The sequence below is a fragment of the Neoarius graeffei genome, chromosome 5 (assembly GCF_027579695.1).
Source record: "Neoarius graeffei isolate fNeoGra1 chromosome 5, fNeoGra1.pri, whole genome shotgun sequence".
NCBI classification, from domain to species: Eukaryota; Metazoa; Chordata; class Actinopteri; order Siluriformes; family Ariidae; genus Neoarius; species Neoarius graeffei.
In genome coordinates, this window is record NC_083573.1 from 97,909,211 (window position 1) to 97,927,650 (window position 18,440).

Genomic DNA, 18,440 nt, shown 5'->3' on the forward strand with positions numbered 1-18,440 from the left:
CTGTGAGGCGACAGTGCTAACCAACTACACCACCGTGCCGCCCTCAAGTCCAAGTCATTAAAGAAAATTTCAAGTCGAGTCCGAGTCAAGTCCACTATTGATCTGAGTCAAGTCCAAGACTCCAACCACCCCATTTGACAGTGGCTGTTTCAGTGCCATTAACTGAACATGACATATGAACAAGTGAATGTGCTTCTCTTTGTCAGGGAGTGTGAAGTATTCTGTCAGAGATGGTTGAGAGATGGATGTAAGTGCAGAAGGTGTGTTTATTAATACAAGTGAAGACGGTAAACAATTCCGAACAGCAGACAAAATCATAAAATGGTGAAACAGGCGATAGGTCAAGCGAGGCACAAACAGGCTATTGTAGACTCGGCAGAATCAAAGATGAGAAACAGGAAATCAGGGATCAGGAAACCAAACAAGGAAATAAGGCTTGGTAATGTGTCAGCAACGCAACTCAATACTTCGCAAAGTAAATGCATTTTCACAGTTTTTATATTGGCGCACTGATCGTGCCTTAATCTTGTGCAGGTGCAAGTCGTTTACGGCGCACACAAGAGTCCGCTTGGCATGTGTGCTGTCTGGAGTGTGCCTGTGAGTCTATCTGATGCATGCGCCAAGGCACGCAGGTGTGACACTCTTGCATGAAATTAGTATAAAAATGAATGTAGATATAAATATATTATGCCAAATTATTACGGCATGTTACAAAAAATTAAGAAAAAATTTGAGTCCTCATCTTCAATTTATGAGCCTGAATGCAGTTATTGTACAAGTCCAAGTCAAGTCATGAGTCTTTAAAATTAGGGCACGAGTCGGACTCAAGTCCAAGTCCTGGACTCGAGTACTACAAGCCTGACATATGTCCCATTATGTGAAATATCCTCATTCTTAGAATGCTGTTTGACAAATTAATTAGTGGGCCGGAACTAACTGTCATATAAGCGGGGAAGCCATGGCCTAATGGTTAGAGAAGCAGCTTTGAAGCCAAAAGGTTGGAAGTTTGGTTCCCCAGACCATCAGGAATGGCTGAAGTGTCCTTGAGCAAGGCACCTAACCCCAGGCTGCTCTGGGTATGTTAGACATCACTCTGGATAAGAGTGCCTGTTAAATGCCTATAATGTAATACAATTATTATAAAATATCACTTTTAAAAACATGGAAATATTTCAAGCTACGACAAACAAATGGTCTTCTCATTAATTGCTCATTTCTGATAATCTTTTATTTCTTAATGATCAACTCCTTTTCTTTTCTACCTTTGATTACCTGACACCACTTTTGAAGGGCATGAATATCATACATATTAAGCAGGCCATGTTTAAATAAATACATACATAAATGAATAAATATCTGTCTTATAAATCCTAAAAGCAATAATGACAAAATACATTATCGAGCCTAAAGTATGCCCTTGAGGTATGCCTTGCTGTGTGTTTTGTAATAACTGCTCTCCATTATTTCTCTATTAATAGTTTGCCATTGACTGTGGTAAATCCCTCCTGTTAAACTCGGCTCTCATCAGACCACACTGAGTCACTCCGCTCGCGTCGGGGCATCCCCATTAGCACCCTCACGCTCCGTCACATTGATAAATTGTCCTCCACACCAGCTTAATCAGGCTCGAGCTTGGCGATGTGTTAACTCTCACCTTGGTCTGGTCACCATGCTTTTGTCATGATTAGAGCTGTGTAGCTGTTCATCTCCATGAGCTTAATTATGAATCCCATTAGCCTTATGTGATACTTCCACCTGACACATTCTTCTTCAGAGCTGTATGTTCATCTCTCATCGTTACATACAGAGGGCAAAGACCTCATTATCTCTCAGCCATTATTCCCAGACTTCCTCTCTCTCTCTCTTTCTCCTTCTCTAATCTAGCTATGTATCTGTCTTTCATTTCTCATCCCTCTTTCTTCGACAGCTTTCCTCGTTCTCGAGGTCTGGCTCCAGGGTTCAGACTTCATATCCCACTAGACGAGTCTCTCTACAATCATCTCCTGCCTCTGCTGTCTTGAACCATTCGATAAACTGTAATAAATTGTGCCCATTTTGACCAAAGTGCCTTGTGTTATTTGTTTTTCTGGCCCACAGTTGCAGCCAAGCCGTCTTCTACATGCTTTAACAAGGTCGTGAATCTTCTCGAAAGTACACTCTGATCCTAATGAACTAAGCGAGGAACACATAACGTCGATTACTTTTTATAACTCGCTGACATTAAAATGGAAATAAGGGGTAATATACAGTGGTGCTTGAAAGTTTGTGAACCCTTTAGAATTTTCTATATTTCTGCATAAATATGACCTAAAACGTCATCAGATTTTCACACAAGTCTTAAAAGTAGATAAAGAGAACCCGGTTAAACAAATGAGACAGAAATATTATACTTGGTAATTTATTTATTGAGGAAAATGATCCAATATTACATATCTGTGAGGGGCAAAAGTATGTGAATCTTTGCTTTCAGTATCTGGTGTGACCCCCTTGTGCAGCAATAACTGCAATTAAACATTTGCGGTAACTGTTGATCAGTCCTGCCACACCGGCTTGGAGTAATTTTAGCCCATTCCTCCGTACAGAACAGCTTCAACTCTGGGATGTTGGAGGGTTTCCTCACATGAACTGCTCGCTTCAGGTCCTTCCACAACATTTCCATTGGATTAAGGTCAGGACTTTGACTTGGCCATTCCAAAACATTCACTTTATTCTTCTTTAACCATTCTTTGGTAGAACGACTTGTGTGCTTAGGGTCGTTGTCTTGCTGCATGACCCACCTTCTCTTGAGATTCAGTTCATGGATAGATGTCCTGACATTTTCCTTTAGAATTCGCTGGTATAATTCAGAATTCATTGTTCCATCAATGATGGCAAGCCGTCCTGGCCCAGATGCAGCAAAACAGACCCAAACCATGATACTACAACCACCATGTTTCACAGATGGGATAAGGTTCTTATGCTGGAATGCAGTGTTTTCCTTTCTCCAAAAATAATGCTTCTCACTTAAACCAAAAAGTTCTATTTTGGTCTCATCCATCCACAAAAATTTTCCAATAGCCTTCTGACTTGTCCACATGATCTTTAGCAAACTGCAGATGAGCAGCAATGTTCTTTTTGGAGAGCAGTGGCTTTCTCCTTGCAACCCTGCCATGCACACCATTGTTGTTCAGTGTTCTGCTGATGGTGGATTCATGAACATTAACATTAGCCAATGTGAGAGAGACCTTCAGTTGCTTAGAAGTTACCCTGGGGACCTTTGTCACCTCGCCGACTATTACATGCCTTGCTCTTGGAGTGATCTTTGTTGGTTGACCACTCCTGGGGAGGGTAACACTGGTTTTGAATTTCCTCCATTTGTACACAATCTGTCTGGCTGTGGATTGGTGGAGTCCAAACTCTTTAGAGATGGTTTTGTAACCTTTTCCAGCCTGATGAGCGTCAACAACGCTTTTTCTGAGGTCCTCAGAAATCTCCTTTGTTCGTGCCATGATACACTTCCACAAACATGTGTTGTGAAGATCAGACTTTGATAGATCCCTGTTCTTTAAATAAAACCGGGTGCCCACTCACCCCTGATCGTCATCCCATTGATTGAAAACACCTGACTCTAATTTCACCTTCAAATTAACTGCTAATCCTAGAGGTTCACATACTTTTGCCACTCACAGATATGTAATATTGGATCATTTTCCTCAATAAATAAATGACCAAGTATAATATTTTTGACTCATTTGTTTAACTGCATTCTCTTTATCTACTTTTAAGACTTGTGTGAAAATCTGATGATGTTTTAGGTCATATTTATGCAGAAATATAGAAAATTCTAAAGGGTTCACAAACTTTCAAGCACCACTGTAAACTTTAAATGCGAGTAAAAGGGGAGCAGAGCTGTTCGTCAGGAGTCACAGGATTTTCACCTTTATGATTTTTCTTACTTCAGGTGTTATGGTGTAGAAGGGCAAAAATACAGAGCTGACGGAGGGGATAATGTTCCAAGGGGAAAAAAAACAAACAACTCAGAATTTCCAAGATAAAAGTAATAAATTTACGAGAACAATCTCAGATATTCTCTGGGATTATAAAGTCATACATTTGTGAGAAAACAAACAAACAACAACAACAAAAAAAAACAGAAATTAAAAAGTCACAAATTTGTATGAAGAAAAAAAAACTCAGAAATTCTGAAATTAAAGTCACAAATTTATTTTTAAAAAATCTCAGAAATTCTGAAATCAAAAAGTCACAAATTTATTTAAAAAAAACTCAGAAATTGTGAAATTAAAGTCACAAATTTATTTTAAAAAATCAGAAATTCTGAAATTAAAGTCACAAATTTATTTAAAAAAAACCCTCAGAAATTCTGAAATTAAAAAGTCACAAATTTGTTTTAAAAAAAAACTCAGAAATTGTGAAATTAAAGCCACACATTTATTTTAAAAAATCAGAAATTCTGAAATTAAAGTCACAAATTTATTAAAAAAAAACCCTCAGAAATTCTGAAATTAAAAAGTCACAAATTTATTTGGGAAAAAAACCCTCAGGAATTCTGACATTAAAAAGTTACAGATTTGTTTGAAAAAAAAACCTCAGAAATTCTGAGATTTAAAAAGTCACAAATTTATAAGGAAAAAAAAACTTGGAAAAATCATGTTCTTGTCAAGGAACCACTTCGCTTCACTTTGTAAGGTTGGATGAACATCACAACACAGACACCACGCCTGAGTGAGGGTGAGAGTCTGAGGACATGCAGTCTGTCCACCTCGAGCCCTCAGTAGAAAAGAATAAAGTGCTAAGAGATTTTCAGTACATTTCCCAGAATGCACTGCAGCCCGAAGGCAGTAAGCATGTGATTGCTGTCAGAGAATATCCCAGTTTTTATTCTTGTATATTTGCGACTTTTCATCTTGGAATTTCTGAGGGGTTTATTTGTTTATTTGTTTGTTTGTTCCTCTCACAAATACATGACTTTGTAATATCAGAGAATATCCAAGTTTTTTTAATCATAATTTTATGACTTTAATGTCAGAAATGCTGAGTTCCTTTGAATTTATTACCCCCTCCCTCAGCTATCTCTTGCTCTCTCTCTCTCCCCCTTTCTCCCTCTCCCCATCTCCCTCTCTCTCACATCCTCTCCCTGCCTCTCTCCCTCTCACTCTCATCCTCTCTCTCTCCCTCGCTCCCTCCCATCCGCTCTCTCGCTCCTTCTCCCTCCCTCTCCCCCCCTTTCTCCTTCTCTTTCTCTCTCCCTCTCTCCATCCCATCCCATCCTCTCTCTCTCCTTCTCCCTCCCTCTCCCCCTTTCTCCTTCTCCCTCTCTTTCTCACATCCTCTCTCTCCTCCCTCTCTCTCCCTCTCCCCCTCCTCCCTCTCACTCTCTCATCCTCTCTCCCCTTCTCCCTCCCTCCCCTCACTCTCTCTCTCCTTCTCCCTCTCATGCTCTCCCTCCCTCCTCTCTCTCTCCCCTCTCCCCTTCTCTCTCCCTTTCTCTCTCACCCATTCTCACCCTCTGCCTCCCTCTCTCTCTCTCCCCCTCCCCCATTCTCCCTTTCTCTCCCCACCACTCTCACCCTCTGCCTCTCTTTCTCTCTCACCCTCTCTCTCCCCCTCCCCTTCTCTATTCCTCTCTCCTCCTCATTCTCCCATTCTCTCTCCCCTCCCCCTCTCTCTCCCCCTCTCCCTTTCTCTCTCACCCACTCTCATCCTCTGTCTCTCTTTCCCTCTCTCTCAGGAGGAGAATGAGGGGGAGAGAGGGAGAGAGAAGGGGAGGGGGTCCCCTTCTCTCTCCCTCTCCCCCTCCCTCTCCCCCTTATTCTTCCTTTCTCTCCCCCCTCCCTTTCTCTCTCACCCACTCTCACCCTGTCTCCCTTTCTCTTTCCCTTATTCTCCCTTTCTCTCTCCACCCCCTCTCTCCAGTATTCTAAAATAGAAATAAATACTACAGCATAATGACTTCCTCATACTTCGATTAGAGAATACAGTGGTGCTTGAAAGTTTGTGAGCCCATTAGAATTTTCTATATTTCTGCATAAATATGACCTAAAACATCATCAGATTTTCACACAAGTCCTAAAAGTAGATAAAGAGAACCCAGTTAAACAAATGAGACAAAAATATTATACTTGGTCATTTATTTATTGAGGAAAATGATCCGATATTACATAACTGTGAGTGGCAAAAGTACACTATATTGCCAAAAGTATTTGCTCACCTGCCTTGAGTCACATATGAGCTTAAGTGACATCCCATTCCTAATCCATAGGGTTCAATACGATGTCGGTCCACCCTTTGCAGCTAGAACAGCTTCAACTCTTCTGGGAAGGCTGTCCACAAGGTTTAGGAGTGTGTTTATGGGAATTTTTGACCATTCTTCCAGAAGCACATTTGTGAGGTCACACACTGATGTTGGACGAGAAGGCCTGGCTCTCAGTCTCCGCTCTAATTCATCGCAAAGGTGTTCTATCGGGTTGAGGTCAGGACTCTGTGCAGGCCAGTCAAGTTCATCCACACCAGACTCTGTCATCCATGTCTTCATGGACCTTGCTTTGTGCACTGGTGCACAGTCATGTTGGAAGAGGAAGGGGCCAGCTCCAAACTGTAAAAACAGTCTGCATGCCTAGGTGCTTGATTTTATACACCTGTGGCCATGGAAGTGATTGGAACACCTGATTCCGATAATTTGGATGGGTGAGCAAATACTTTTGGCAATATAGTGTATGTGAAGCTTTGCTTTCAGTATCAAGTATAATATTTTTGTCTCATTTGTTTAACTGGGTTCTCTTCATCTACTTTTAGGACTTGTGTGAAAATCTGATGATGTTTTAGGTCATATTTATGCAGAAATATAGAAAATTCTAAAGGGTTCACAAACTTTCAAGCACCATTGTAACTCCTGTAACTAGGTCCAGTACTACTGTATATACACTGGAGTTTCTTATATCTTATTGTACAGGGACACACCTACAGCCTGACCTACAGCACTAATGTCTCTTATAAGGTCTTATAAATATGTTTAAAAGTCAAATGCAGCTCAGTTTTGACCTTGTGGTCATTTCATTTAATTCTACTTTAATGACTACACTTAGACACTTTTACTGGTTAAATTCAGAATGTAATTTGTTTTCGCACTAACTCGGATTTACTTTGGGATGTATTCAGTATTTTCATTCACCGTAGAAATATATTTAAGTGGAAGTTAGATTTTTTTTTTGTCAACTAACCACCTCTCACAGGATCTTTTGTCCGTCAGAAATATCCTCTCTGGAAATCACTCACCATATAACGAGGTTGTAAATGATTTTTGAAGAAAATATTATTCTCTTTTGAAGCAGAATACTGCATTCTGTTATTGCACAGTAAAAAAAAAATACATATAAAAAAATCCAGGACTTGAAACAGATGTGAGACACTTTTTTTGCAGCGGAGCTTCACATGTGGTTGCAATGTGAGTCTGTCTAAAAGTGTCCTCTCTGGAAAACCACAAGGATCATCACCACTTCAGTTGTTATTACAGTCACCACTGTGTACAAACATCGCTGAACAGGACTGGAAAATTTGTACTGAACATACTGTATGTCACATCCATTTCAACAGTTTTTCACTTTGTATATCTTACTCTTGTGGACTATCAGAAAGGTGGTCAGCTTTAGAAATGCACTATGCACCTCTTCTTACTACAAGTAACACACCCTGTATATGACCTGTAGCTCTGAAATTCTGCACAGTTAATTTCCATCTCAAAAGGAAGTTTTTGGCAGCAGAGAAACACAAAAGTCTAAGGTTTGATTTTTGGACTTGCAAGTGACATCAAAGCAAAATAGAAACCCGGATGTCGGCCATGTTGGTGGAGATACAAATGCGGGGTCAAGCGACATTCCATACAAAACATATTCACGTGTGAGCAACTCTCTTTGTTTTTCCACTGCTTTAAGCATTCTTTTAGCTCTGCCATATCTTTGTGCTGTATATGGTTGTGGTCACAACAGTACTCGTGACCGATTTTTTAGAATTCCGTCCGTGATTCGGAAAGAGAGCGAGGAAACTCTGAGGCTTAGTATGGAGACGAGACGAGCATGGCTGAACAACATCGGCAGGGCTGATCTAACAAAATCAAAACTGCTTGTGTTTGAAGTAATCATTTTATCTCAGGTCAGATTCAAAAGCTTTCTTGATAAGATCATGGAAGAATTTTATTTCATGTTGCTAGAATTTTGCTATAAAATGAGCGTTCTCTCTTGTAGTGGTTCACTTGGTTGTTGTTATAATTTTAACACGTGCATTACTATTTCGCTTCTAGGAGCGCCAGCAAAATTATATGATAGAAACAATCCAGACTGGGCACCCACGCAGAACATGGGCTATGTTTTGTCTAAGGTCGGACTTGATTCTTCGGCAGTCGAACCAGATAGAACACGATATCTGGGTACTCGATGGTCAGTAGAAGTGTCTTATCTTCAGAAAAATCTGACTTTTTTAAATACTATGGATCAAAACCACACATATCTATCTATCAAAGTCTGATCTTCACAACACATGTTTGTGAAAGTGTATCATGGCACGCACAAAAGGATATTTCTGAGGACCTCAGAAAAAGCGTTGTTGATGCTCATCAGGCTGGAAAAGGTTACAAAACCATCTCTAAAGAGTTTGGACTCCACCAATCCACAGTCAGACAGATTGTGTACAAATGGAGGAACTTCAAGACCATTGCGACCCTCCCCAGGACTGGTCGACCAACAAAGATCACTCCAAGAGCGAGGCGTGTAATAGACGGCGATGTCACAAAGGACCCCAGGGTAACTTCTAAGCAACTGAAGGCCTCTCTCACATTGGCTAATGTTAATGTTCATGAGTCCACCATGAGGAGAACACTGAACAACAATAGTGTGCATGGCAGGGTTGCAAGGAGAAAGCCACTGCTCTCCAAAAAGAACATTGCTGCTCGTCTGCAGTTTGCTAAAGATCACTTGGACAAGCCAGAAGGCTATTGGAAAAATGTTTTGTGGACAGATGAGACCAAAATAGAACTTTTTGGTTTAAATGAGAAGTGTTATGTTTGGAGAAAGGAAAACACTACATTCCAGCATAAGAACCTTATCCCATCTGTGAAACATGGTGGTGGTAGTATCATGGTTTGGGCCTGTTTTGCTGCATCTGGGCTAGGACGGCTTGCCATCATTGATGGAACAATGAATTCTGAATTATACCAGCGAATTCTAAAGGAAAATGTCAGGACATCTGTCCATGAATTGAATCTCAAGAGAAGGTGGGTCATACAGCAAGACAACGACCCTAAGCACACAAGTCGTTCTACCAAAGAATGGTTAAAGAAGAATAAAGTTAATGTTTTGGAATGGCCAAGTCAAAGTCCTGACCTCAATCAAATCGAAATGTTGTGGAAGGACCTGAAGCGAGCAGTTCATGTGAGGAAACCCACCAACATCCCAGAGTTGAAGCTGTTCTGTATGGAGGAATGGGCTAAAATTCCTCCAAGCTGGTGTGCAGGACTGATCAACAGTTACCGCAAACGTTTAGTTGCAGTTATTGCTGCACAAGGGGGTCACACCAGATACTGAAAGCAAAGGTTCACATACTTTTGCCACTCACAGATATGTAATATTGGATCATTTTCCTCAATAAATAAACAGCCATGTATAATATTTTTGTCTCATTTGTTTAACTTGGTTCTCTTTATCTACTTTTAGGACTTGTGTGAAAATCTGATGATGTTTTAGGTCATATTTATGCAGAAATATAGAAAATTGTAAAGGGTTCACAAATTTTCAAACATCACTGTACCCCTAAGACTAACCTGAGAGACTAAGTCTGTGTCTGAAATCACTCACTCGTTCACTACTCCCTACTCCTTATATAGGGAATTACTATATAGAGGACTATATTGGCGGCACGGTGGTGTAGTGGTTAGCGCTGTCGCCTCACAGCAAGAAGGTCCTGGGTTCGAGCCCCGGGGCTGGCGAGGGCCTTTCTGTGTGGAGTTTGCATGTTCTCCCCGTGTCCGCGTGGGTTTCCTCCGGGTGCTCCGGTTTCCCCCACAGTCCAAAGACATGCAGGTTAGGTTAACTGGTGACTCTAAATTGACCGTAGGTGTGAATGTGAGTGTGAATGGTTGTCTGTGTCTATGTGTCAGCCCTGTGATGACCTGGCGACTTGTCCAGGGTGTACCCCGCCTTTCACCCGTAGTCAGCTGGGATAGGCTCTAGCTTGCCTGCGACCCTGTAGAAGGATAAAGCGGCTAGAGATAATGAGATGAGAATGAGATGAGAGGACTATATCATGAGCTCATTGGTAAAATGAAAAAACCCTTTCAGACACTAGTCCGTCGCACTGGTATTTACGTCATTACTGTCGCACAATTAAAACGTGCCAGATCAGTCGGCTGGTGGGTTTTCAAAATAATTAATACACCCGTGTATTTTTGTGATAAATCCATATTATACTGAGCGTATTTCCCACATTAATCAATACAAAGTACCTGCATCTTTCAGTTCTTTTAAATCAAGGCTGAATAATTTATTATTTGCCGATGCCTTTTATTAAATCAAATTTGAGACTTTTAATTTGATTTCTTTGATTTCTTTCAGCGCAACCGCAATGCATGATGGGATATATTGTTTTGGTTAGTGACCATCGTTGTACACTGCTTTTCATGATGCATTGTGGGATACTTTGAGTGCACTATATAGCATGTAATAATCCTCACTAAGGTTTCGGACAGCACTACAAAATAGGGAACTCACTATATAGTGCCCTATATAGTGAGTAGGGAGAGATTTCGGACACTGGGTTAGTCTGAAATAGTTTCTATGGAAACATGAAAAAATTTTAATTTCTCAAATTTCTTAGTATGAAAAGGCACATCTACATCACCTTGTTAACATGTACGGTATACCAAGTTTCAAATCCGTATCATGAATAGTTTTGGATATATGCTCCAGAAACAAACATTGCTCTTAGAAACTAAGTCAAAATCTATATTATATGTAAAAATTTGAAAAATACTTTTTTTTTTCAAAAATCCAAAATAGCAAAAGGCACTAGTTCACATGTTGCTTGATATGTACAGTGGTGCTTGAAAGTTTGTGAACCCTTTAGAATTTTCTATATTTCTGCATAAATACGACCTAAAACATCATCGGATTTTCACACAAGCCCTAAAAGTAGATAAAGAGAACCCAGTTAAACAAATGAGACAAAAATATTATACTTGGTAATTTATTTATTGAGGAAAATGATCCAATATTACATATCTGTAAGTGGCAAAAGTATGTGAACCTTTGCTTTCAGTATCTGGTGTGACCCCCTTGTGCAGCAATAACTGCAACTAAATGCTTCCAGTAACTGTTGATCAGTCCTGCACACCGGCATGGAGGAATTTTAGCCCATTCCTCCATACAGAACAGCTTCAACTCTGGGATGTTGGTGGGTTTCCTCACATGAACTGCTCGCTTCAGGTCCTTCCACAACATTTCGATTGGATTAAGGTCAGGACTTTGATTTGGCCATTCCAAAATATGAACTTTATTCTTTTTTAACCATTCTTTGCTAGAATTACGTGTGTGCTTAGGGTCATTGTCTTGCTGCATGACCCACCTTCTCTTGAGATTCAATTCATGGACAGATGTCCTGACATTTTCCTTTAGAATTCGCTGGTGTAATTCAGAATTCATTGTTCCATCAATGATGGCAAGCTGTCCTGGCCTAGATGCAGCAAAACAGGCCCAAACCACGATACTACCACCTCCACGTTTCACAGATGGGATAAGGTTCTTATGCTGGAATGTAGTGTTTTCCTTTCTCCAAACATAAAGCTTCTCATTTAAACCAAAAAGTTCTATTTTGGTCTCATCCGTCCACAAAATATTTTTCCAACAGCCTTCTGGCTTGTCCACATGATCTTTAGCAAACTGCAGATGAGCAGCAATGTTCTTTTTGGAGAGCAGTAGCTTTCTCCTAGCAACCCTGCCATGCACACCACTGTTGTTCAGTGTTCTCCTGATCGTGGACTCATGAACATTAACATTAGCCAATGTGAGAGAGGCCTTCAGTTGCTTAGAAGTTACCCTGGGGTCTTTTGTGACCTCACCGACTATTACACGCCTTGCTCTTGGAGTGATCTTTGTTGGTCGACCACTCCTGGGGAGGGTAACAATGGTCTTGAATTTCCTCCATTTGTACATAATCTGTCTGACTGTGGATTGGTGGAGTCCAAACTCTTTAGAGATGGTTTTGTAACCTTTTCCAGCCTGATGAGCATCAACAACGCTTTTTCTGAGGTCCTCAGAAATCTCTTTTGTTCGTGCCATGATACACTGCCACAAACATGTGTTGTGAAGATCAGACTTTGATAGATCCCTGTTCTTTAAATAAAACAGGGTGCCCACTCACACCTGATTGTCATCCCATTGATTGAAAACACCTGACTCTAATTTCACCTTCAAATTAACTGCTAATCCTAGAGGTTCACATACTTTTGCCACTCACAGACATGTAATATTGGATCATTTCCCTCAATAAATAAATGACCAAGTATAATATTTTTGTCTCATTTGTTTAACTGGGTTCTCTTTATTTACTTTTAGGACTTGTGTGAAAATCTGATGATGTTTTAGGTCATATTTATGCAGAAATATAGAAAATTCTAAAGGGTTCACAAACTTTCAAGCACCACTGTATACAAAGTTTCATGAAGATATCTTCAGTAGTTTTAAAGATATGGCCCGGAAACGAAAACTTGACCGGACGGCTGGACGGACGGAACCTGTTTCTATATCCCCCGCCAAACTTCATTTGGGTAGGGGATAATAGCTTAAATACAAGCAAATGTATTGAATATAGATTTTTTCACATTTTTTTTTATTTCAAGCTTTCAATTACGGTCCATGAGACAATTTTTATTTATCTTCTGATTTCATTTGTGAGTCAGATGACATCTTTTATCAGGCCATGGTTGGCCTTCCCTGATCTATTTTGTTCAAATTGTACATTCAGTCCATAGTTCACACACTCCTTTCTGTACACATCGCCAAACCTGATGCATTGTACGTACACATTCTACTCTTCGTTATTTCTTATCAGATTTCTCTATCGATAGGATTGATTCGTATCACAATGGTATTTTTTGGTCTTTGATGGTTCGTTGGCGTCGTCCTGCTCTCACCAATCTGTCTGATGACATTTGTTTCTCCTCCCCAGCTATCGTCCTGTGACAGATCGCTGGGAAATGGCAGAGCCCATGGCAGACTTCTGACATTTACTAACACGGCTGACCGTGAAATGCTGGTGAGTCACCCGTTGCTCGTGGGGGTGTGAAAGCGTGTGTTCGTGCATGTGAGCACGTATGTCCTGATGTTTGTGTGTGGGTGTGTGTATCTTCCGCCTCGTCTCCTACAGACAGAGATCAAAAACCTTTTGCTCATGTGATGCAATTTCAAAGCCTAGTCCTGGTTATAATTAATCTCCATGGTAAGCTCCTACTATTAAACACTGGGAAATGAGACAGTCGGGTTAAGGTGAGTCAAACCAAGCAATTAAACAAGATCAGAAGACTGATCTGTGCTGATACTATACAGTTGTGGTCAGAAGTTTACATGCAGTGACATGAATCATCTTGGATATGAATGTCATGGCAATATTTGGGCTTTCAGTAATTTATTTGAATCGTTCTTTTTCTGTAGCAGAATTATTGTACAGCATACAGCTTTAATTACAAATAACACTAGAATTTGGTGCACAAGTTTTAATTTTCTTTGGGTTTTCTGAAATCAACACAGGGTCAAAATTATACATAGAGGGTCAAAATTTACATACGCTCACTTAGATTATTAATTCAGAGGTGCTGAAACTTCCAAAATGTCTCTTATCTTGCCAAGGCCGAGGTCTCTTAACTTCCTGTTAGTGGTCATGACTGACTACAGCTGGTAGCTTCTCTGTGCCTTCATAAAAAGGGTTTGTTTACAGCACTCACTGGATTGACCAACACAGTAAAATGGGAAAGTCCAAGGAGCTCAGTGCAGATCTGAGAAAGAGGATTGCAGATATACACAACTCCGGAATGTCTCTTGGAGCCATTTCTAAACAACGGCAAATTCCAAGATCAGTTCAAACAATTGTATCCAAGTTATTGTGAGGTGAAGTCACTTTGCCAAGCCACTTTGCTTCAAGAAAACCCAAACTGTCACCCTCCGCTGAAAGGAAATTGGTTCAGATGGTCAGGAACAACCTGGGAAACACCATGGCACAGCCCTGCCATGAACTGGAAGCTGATGGATCACTGTCTACAGTTCAGATCACCATGGACTAAGAGGCTGCTATCCAAGAAATAACCCCTGCTCCAAAAGTGACACCTTCAATCAAAATAATTAGTTTTTCTTTTGTTTCAGACATGTAAAAGCTAAACTAAAGTTTGAAGCTGACCACACGGACAAAGAAAAAGCCATCTGGAGGAAAGTTGTATGGTCAGATGAGACAAAGATTAAGTTGTTTGGCCACAATGACCACCATGTACAGAGGGACACTGTACCAGTTGGTGGTGGTGATAGGATCATCATGCTCTGGGGCTGTTTTGCTGCCAGAGGAACTGGTTCATTGCACAAAGTGGATGGAATAATGAAGAAGGAGGACTACCTCAGAATTCTTCAGCATAAACCATCAGAAACTTGAACATGACTTGGGACTTGGGAGTTCCAACAGGACAATGAACATGCATCAGAGCTGGTCGTGGAGGATAAAGCAGGCTAACATTAAGCTTAAAACAAGTCCTGACTTCAACCCTATTGAATATGGATTGTGCTTATAAGTCGAGTCCATGCCAAGAAAAAAAAAAATTTGAACTCTACCAATTCTACCATGAAGAGTTGTGAAATATCCAACCAGAATCCTGCCAGAAGCTTGTTCATGGTAAACAAAACTGTTTGGTCAAGGTGAAGCTTGCAAAGAGACATTTTACCCAAATATTAGGTGTGCTGTATGGCCATGACATTCATATCCAAGATGACATTCATGTCACTGTATGTAAACTTCTGACCACGACTGTATATCCGAAAACCCATCAGATGTCACTGTGGCTGAATTCTGGGACAGTAATGCAGCATTTACATTATTGAGCTCGTTCTAATACGGTATCATTTCTGTATTTGTGTTGTGAGCGCTCCACATAAACAAGTATAATAACAGTTGTTATTCTATCCACATTCACTAGATATGAGCAATCGTACGCTCTGATTGATTGGCTACTCTACTACTAGGATATCAGCTCATATACCATGAGTGGAGAAAAACAAAACAGCGGAGCATAACAAGTCAGATATATCACTTTGTTATCAAGTATTTAAAATAAACAGAAATAGCTGAGGGCGGCACGGTGGTGTAGTGGTTAGCGCTGTTGCCTCACAGCAAGAAGGTCCGGGTTCGAGCCCCATGGCCAGCGAGGGCTTTTCTGTGCGGAGTTTGCATGTTCTCCCCGTGTTCGCGTGGGTTTCCTCGGGGTGCTCCGGTTTCCCCCACAGTCCAAAGACATGCAGGTTAGGTTAACTGGTGACTCTAAATTGACCATGAGTGTGAATGATTGTCTGTGTCTATGTGTCAGCCCTGTGATGACCTGGAGACTTGTCCAGGGTGTACCCTGCCTTTCGCCCGTAGTCAGCTGGGATAGGCTCCAGCTTGCCTGCGACCCTGTAGAACAGGATAAAGTGGCTAGAGATAATGAGATGAGATGAGAGAAATAGTGGAAAGAATAAAATGCTTTTTTTTTTTCTTCCCAATATCTCCTGTTCCACACTCCAGCCCAGTTGGTGGCGGTAATGCACCTTTAAGTTGCTTAACTGCCCAAAAAAATCCTAAAGAAGAAGAAGAAGAAAATGGCGGTGTGTGTTGCTGAACCAACCGAGGACGAAATAAAAACTCTACTCAAAAACGAAACCCCCAAAAATACAAAGCAAAAACAACAAAATATGGAATGAAAGTATTTGAGGGTAAGAACGTATCTTTTTTATTTTTCAATAATAATTATTATTATAGCATTTTTCACAAATTGCTCCTGTCATTTCACTGGTTTATTTACATTCTAAGCAGAAATTATTTTGTCAGACATTTTGTATAAAGTTTTTATTTATCGAATTTGCAGAAAGTAAAAATAAAATTGCTCTGTCTCTCCGTGCATAAAGTAAAAAATGTCGACACCTACCTGTATAATTTGAGTGTGATGGTCCCGTACACAATGGCGAAGCCAAGCATGCGCACCCATCTCAGCAGAACGCAGCGAAACACACTGGGCTGGAAGTACAGAACCACCCCCTGTACACAACAAACACACAAGAACATTTATACAGACACAGCATTTCCATAATCACAAAGATGTCTCGTGAAAATGTGCCGTTCTCAATCTGCAGCCAGCCCTGTTTTTATCCTCAGATGTGAGGTCTGTGTGAAAAAATTCATCAAAACACCTTCAGGCCTTCAGTATTTCCTTTTCATCTGTCCCTGTTAATGTTCAATTGATCACGATTAGCATTTCAATCAGAAAACATTCACATCACTGACAGCTGGTGGTGGGAGGAAATGTCAGCATGGGCGCCAACTTGGATTAGACATTGTACTTATCCAATAATTCCTGGACATTTGTGTCCAATCTGTTTCAATCCTTATTCAATGACATACAATATATAAATATGATTTGTGTTTGGGGATCAGATGCTGCTGTCAAAGTGAGACACAGCACACTCTGAGAAAATAAAGTACATTATTGTACCTTTAGTGGTACACCGGCTTGTCACTGGATCAGGATCCTTTAAGGTACTTATTTGTACCCTTTATATACTGATTAGGGACATATATGTACCTGTTTGGCCCTAAAAATGTACAGATAGTTACCTTGAGGTCCAATAATGAGCCCTAAGGGGGTACCTTAGTGTAAATTGTACCTTGGGGGATGGAAATGGACTCCTACTGTGCCCCTATTTCTGACAGTGTATTATACTACACTGGAGCATCACTATAAAACCAAGCCATTTAAAAGTCTGTTAAATACCACAGTCAGTTATTGATGAGCTACTTGAACAAACACTTTATAACCAAGGCACCACTTCTTGCATCTTCATGTCCACTAGTGTGGGTGCAATTAGACTTGAGTGATCAGTCTCATTAATAATACCATTAATTTTGGTGCTTAATAATAAATTACCAAACAGCTAAATTATGGTATATTCCAAATTATTATGATCACTACCAATGCAGCAATAATGTATTACTTACTATACTACATAGACGGCCAATAGCACTCATATACACCTTGGATAAAGGCAATTTGGAGGTCTTTGAGATTGTGTGACTTCAAGGATATATCAGCAAAAACAATCACAGTTTCAGAATAATTGAATTTATTATAACAAGTGTGTGTGTGTGTGTGTGTGTGTGTGTGTGTGTGTGTGTGTGTGTGTGTGTGAGGAGAGAGAGAGAGAGAGAGAGAGAGAGAGGGGTGCGAGGCAGAGATTTTCTCCTTACTACTACGCGAGCCACTGAGCTCTTAGGGTGTGTCCCATGCACGACTGCGCAGTATGGGAAGGAGGAGACAAAGAGAGTTTGAATGTGAGCCCGGCAGAATGCGCCGTAAAGTTTGGAATGAATCAGGGCTTGGAATGTTATCTAAGGTGTGTCTATGTGTGTGTGTATCGTCTCATGGCCTAAGGACAAGGGGGGGGGGGGGGTCACCACGTGGCTTAAAACAAAGGGATTAGCCCAGATTGCTAATTCACTAGCTTATAACATTACTAAATCCACTGAAATCTTGATGAGGTCAAAATATGTGTAATAATGAAATTAAAGGTGTTAGAAAGTATAGGAAAAGGGCATGCAACATTTATCTTTTAAACAACTGAGATAGCAAAAATAGAACAACAATGCTCAACTTAACACTCTGAGTGTCTACAGTGTGCACAATTAAACCGTTCCTGAGTTTAAATTCACACTACTTCATAAAGCTAATTCCTAAGACTAATTTTGCCCAAAATGCCAGTCTTACTTCCAGTATCTTGCTTCTATGCAAGAATGCAGAGATGTTCCGAAACTTCTGGAGTTCACAGAGGTCGTGGAGGCTTCCGTGAAAGCGCAGAGAATTTCTTGGTCCGAACTTCAGCGTTCGTGAGGAAAAGTCTCTGATCAACAATGTGCACAGCGATTAAGTCAGAAGGAATCCGGTCGCTTCTAACTTTTAATTAAACTGCTTTGGGCTGCAGTCGTAACGTTACTTATAATGAACAAATAAAAACCGGTTGTAACTCAATCTGAGTGAGATGGCGTGATTTAAGTAGTTTTACCGTGGCCAGTGGTAAACGAAAATGCGCTGAGTTTCTTTACTTGCAAGTCAGACGTCTTTATCTCGGCTGTTCTGATGAGCAGGATGTCTCTTTGTGTCTGTGTGATGAGTTCAC

At 40.5% G+C, this 18,440-nt stretch overlaps 1 protein-coding gene across 1 annotated transcript in view; it reads right to left on the bottom strand.

Annotated features, from left to right (window-relative positions):
* Positions 1–18,440, bottom strand: part of gpr158a (G protein-coupled receptor 158a) — a 290,966-nt gene that overhangs the window by 38,711 nt on the left and 233,815 nt on the right. Inside the window, exon 6 of the mRNA XM_060922557.1 lies at positions 16,199–16,308. Within this exon, the coding sequence (XP_060778540.1) occupies positions 16,199–16,308 (110 nt within the window). The remainder of the gene's footprint in view (positions 1–16,198; positions 16,309–18,440) is intronic.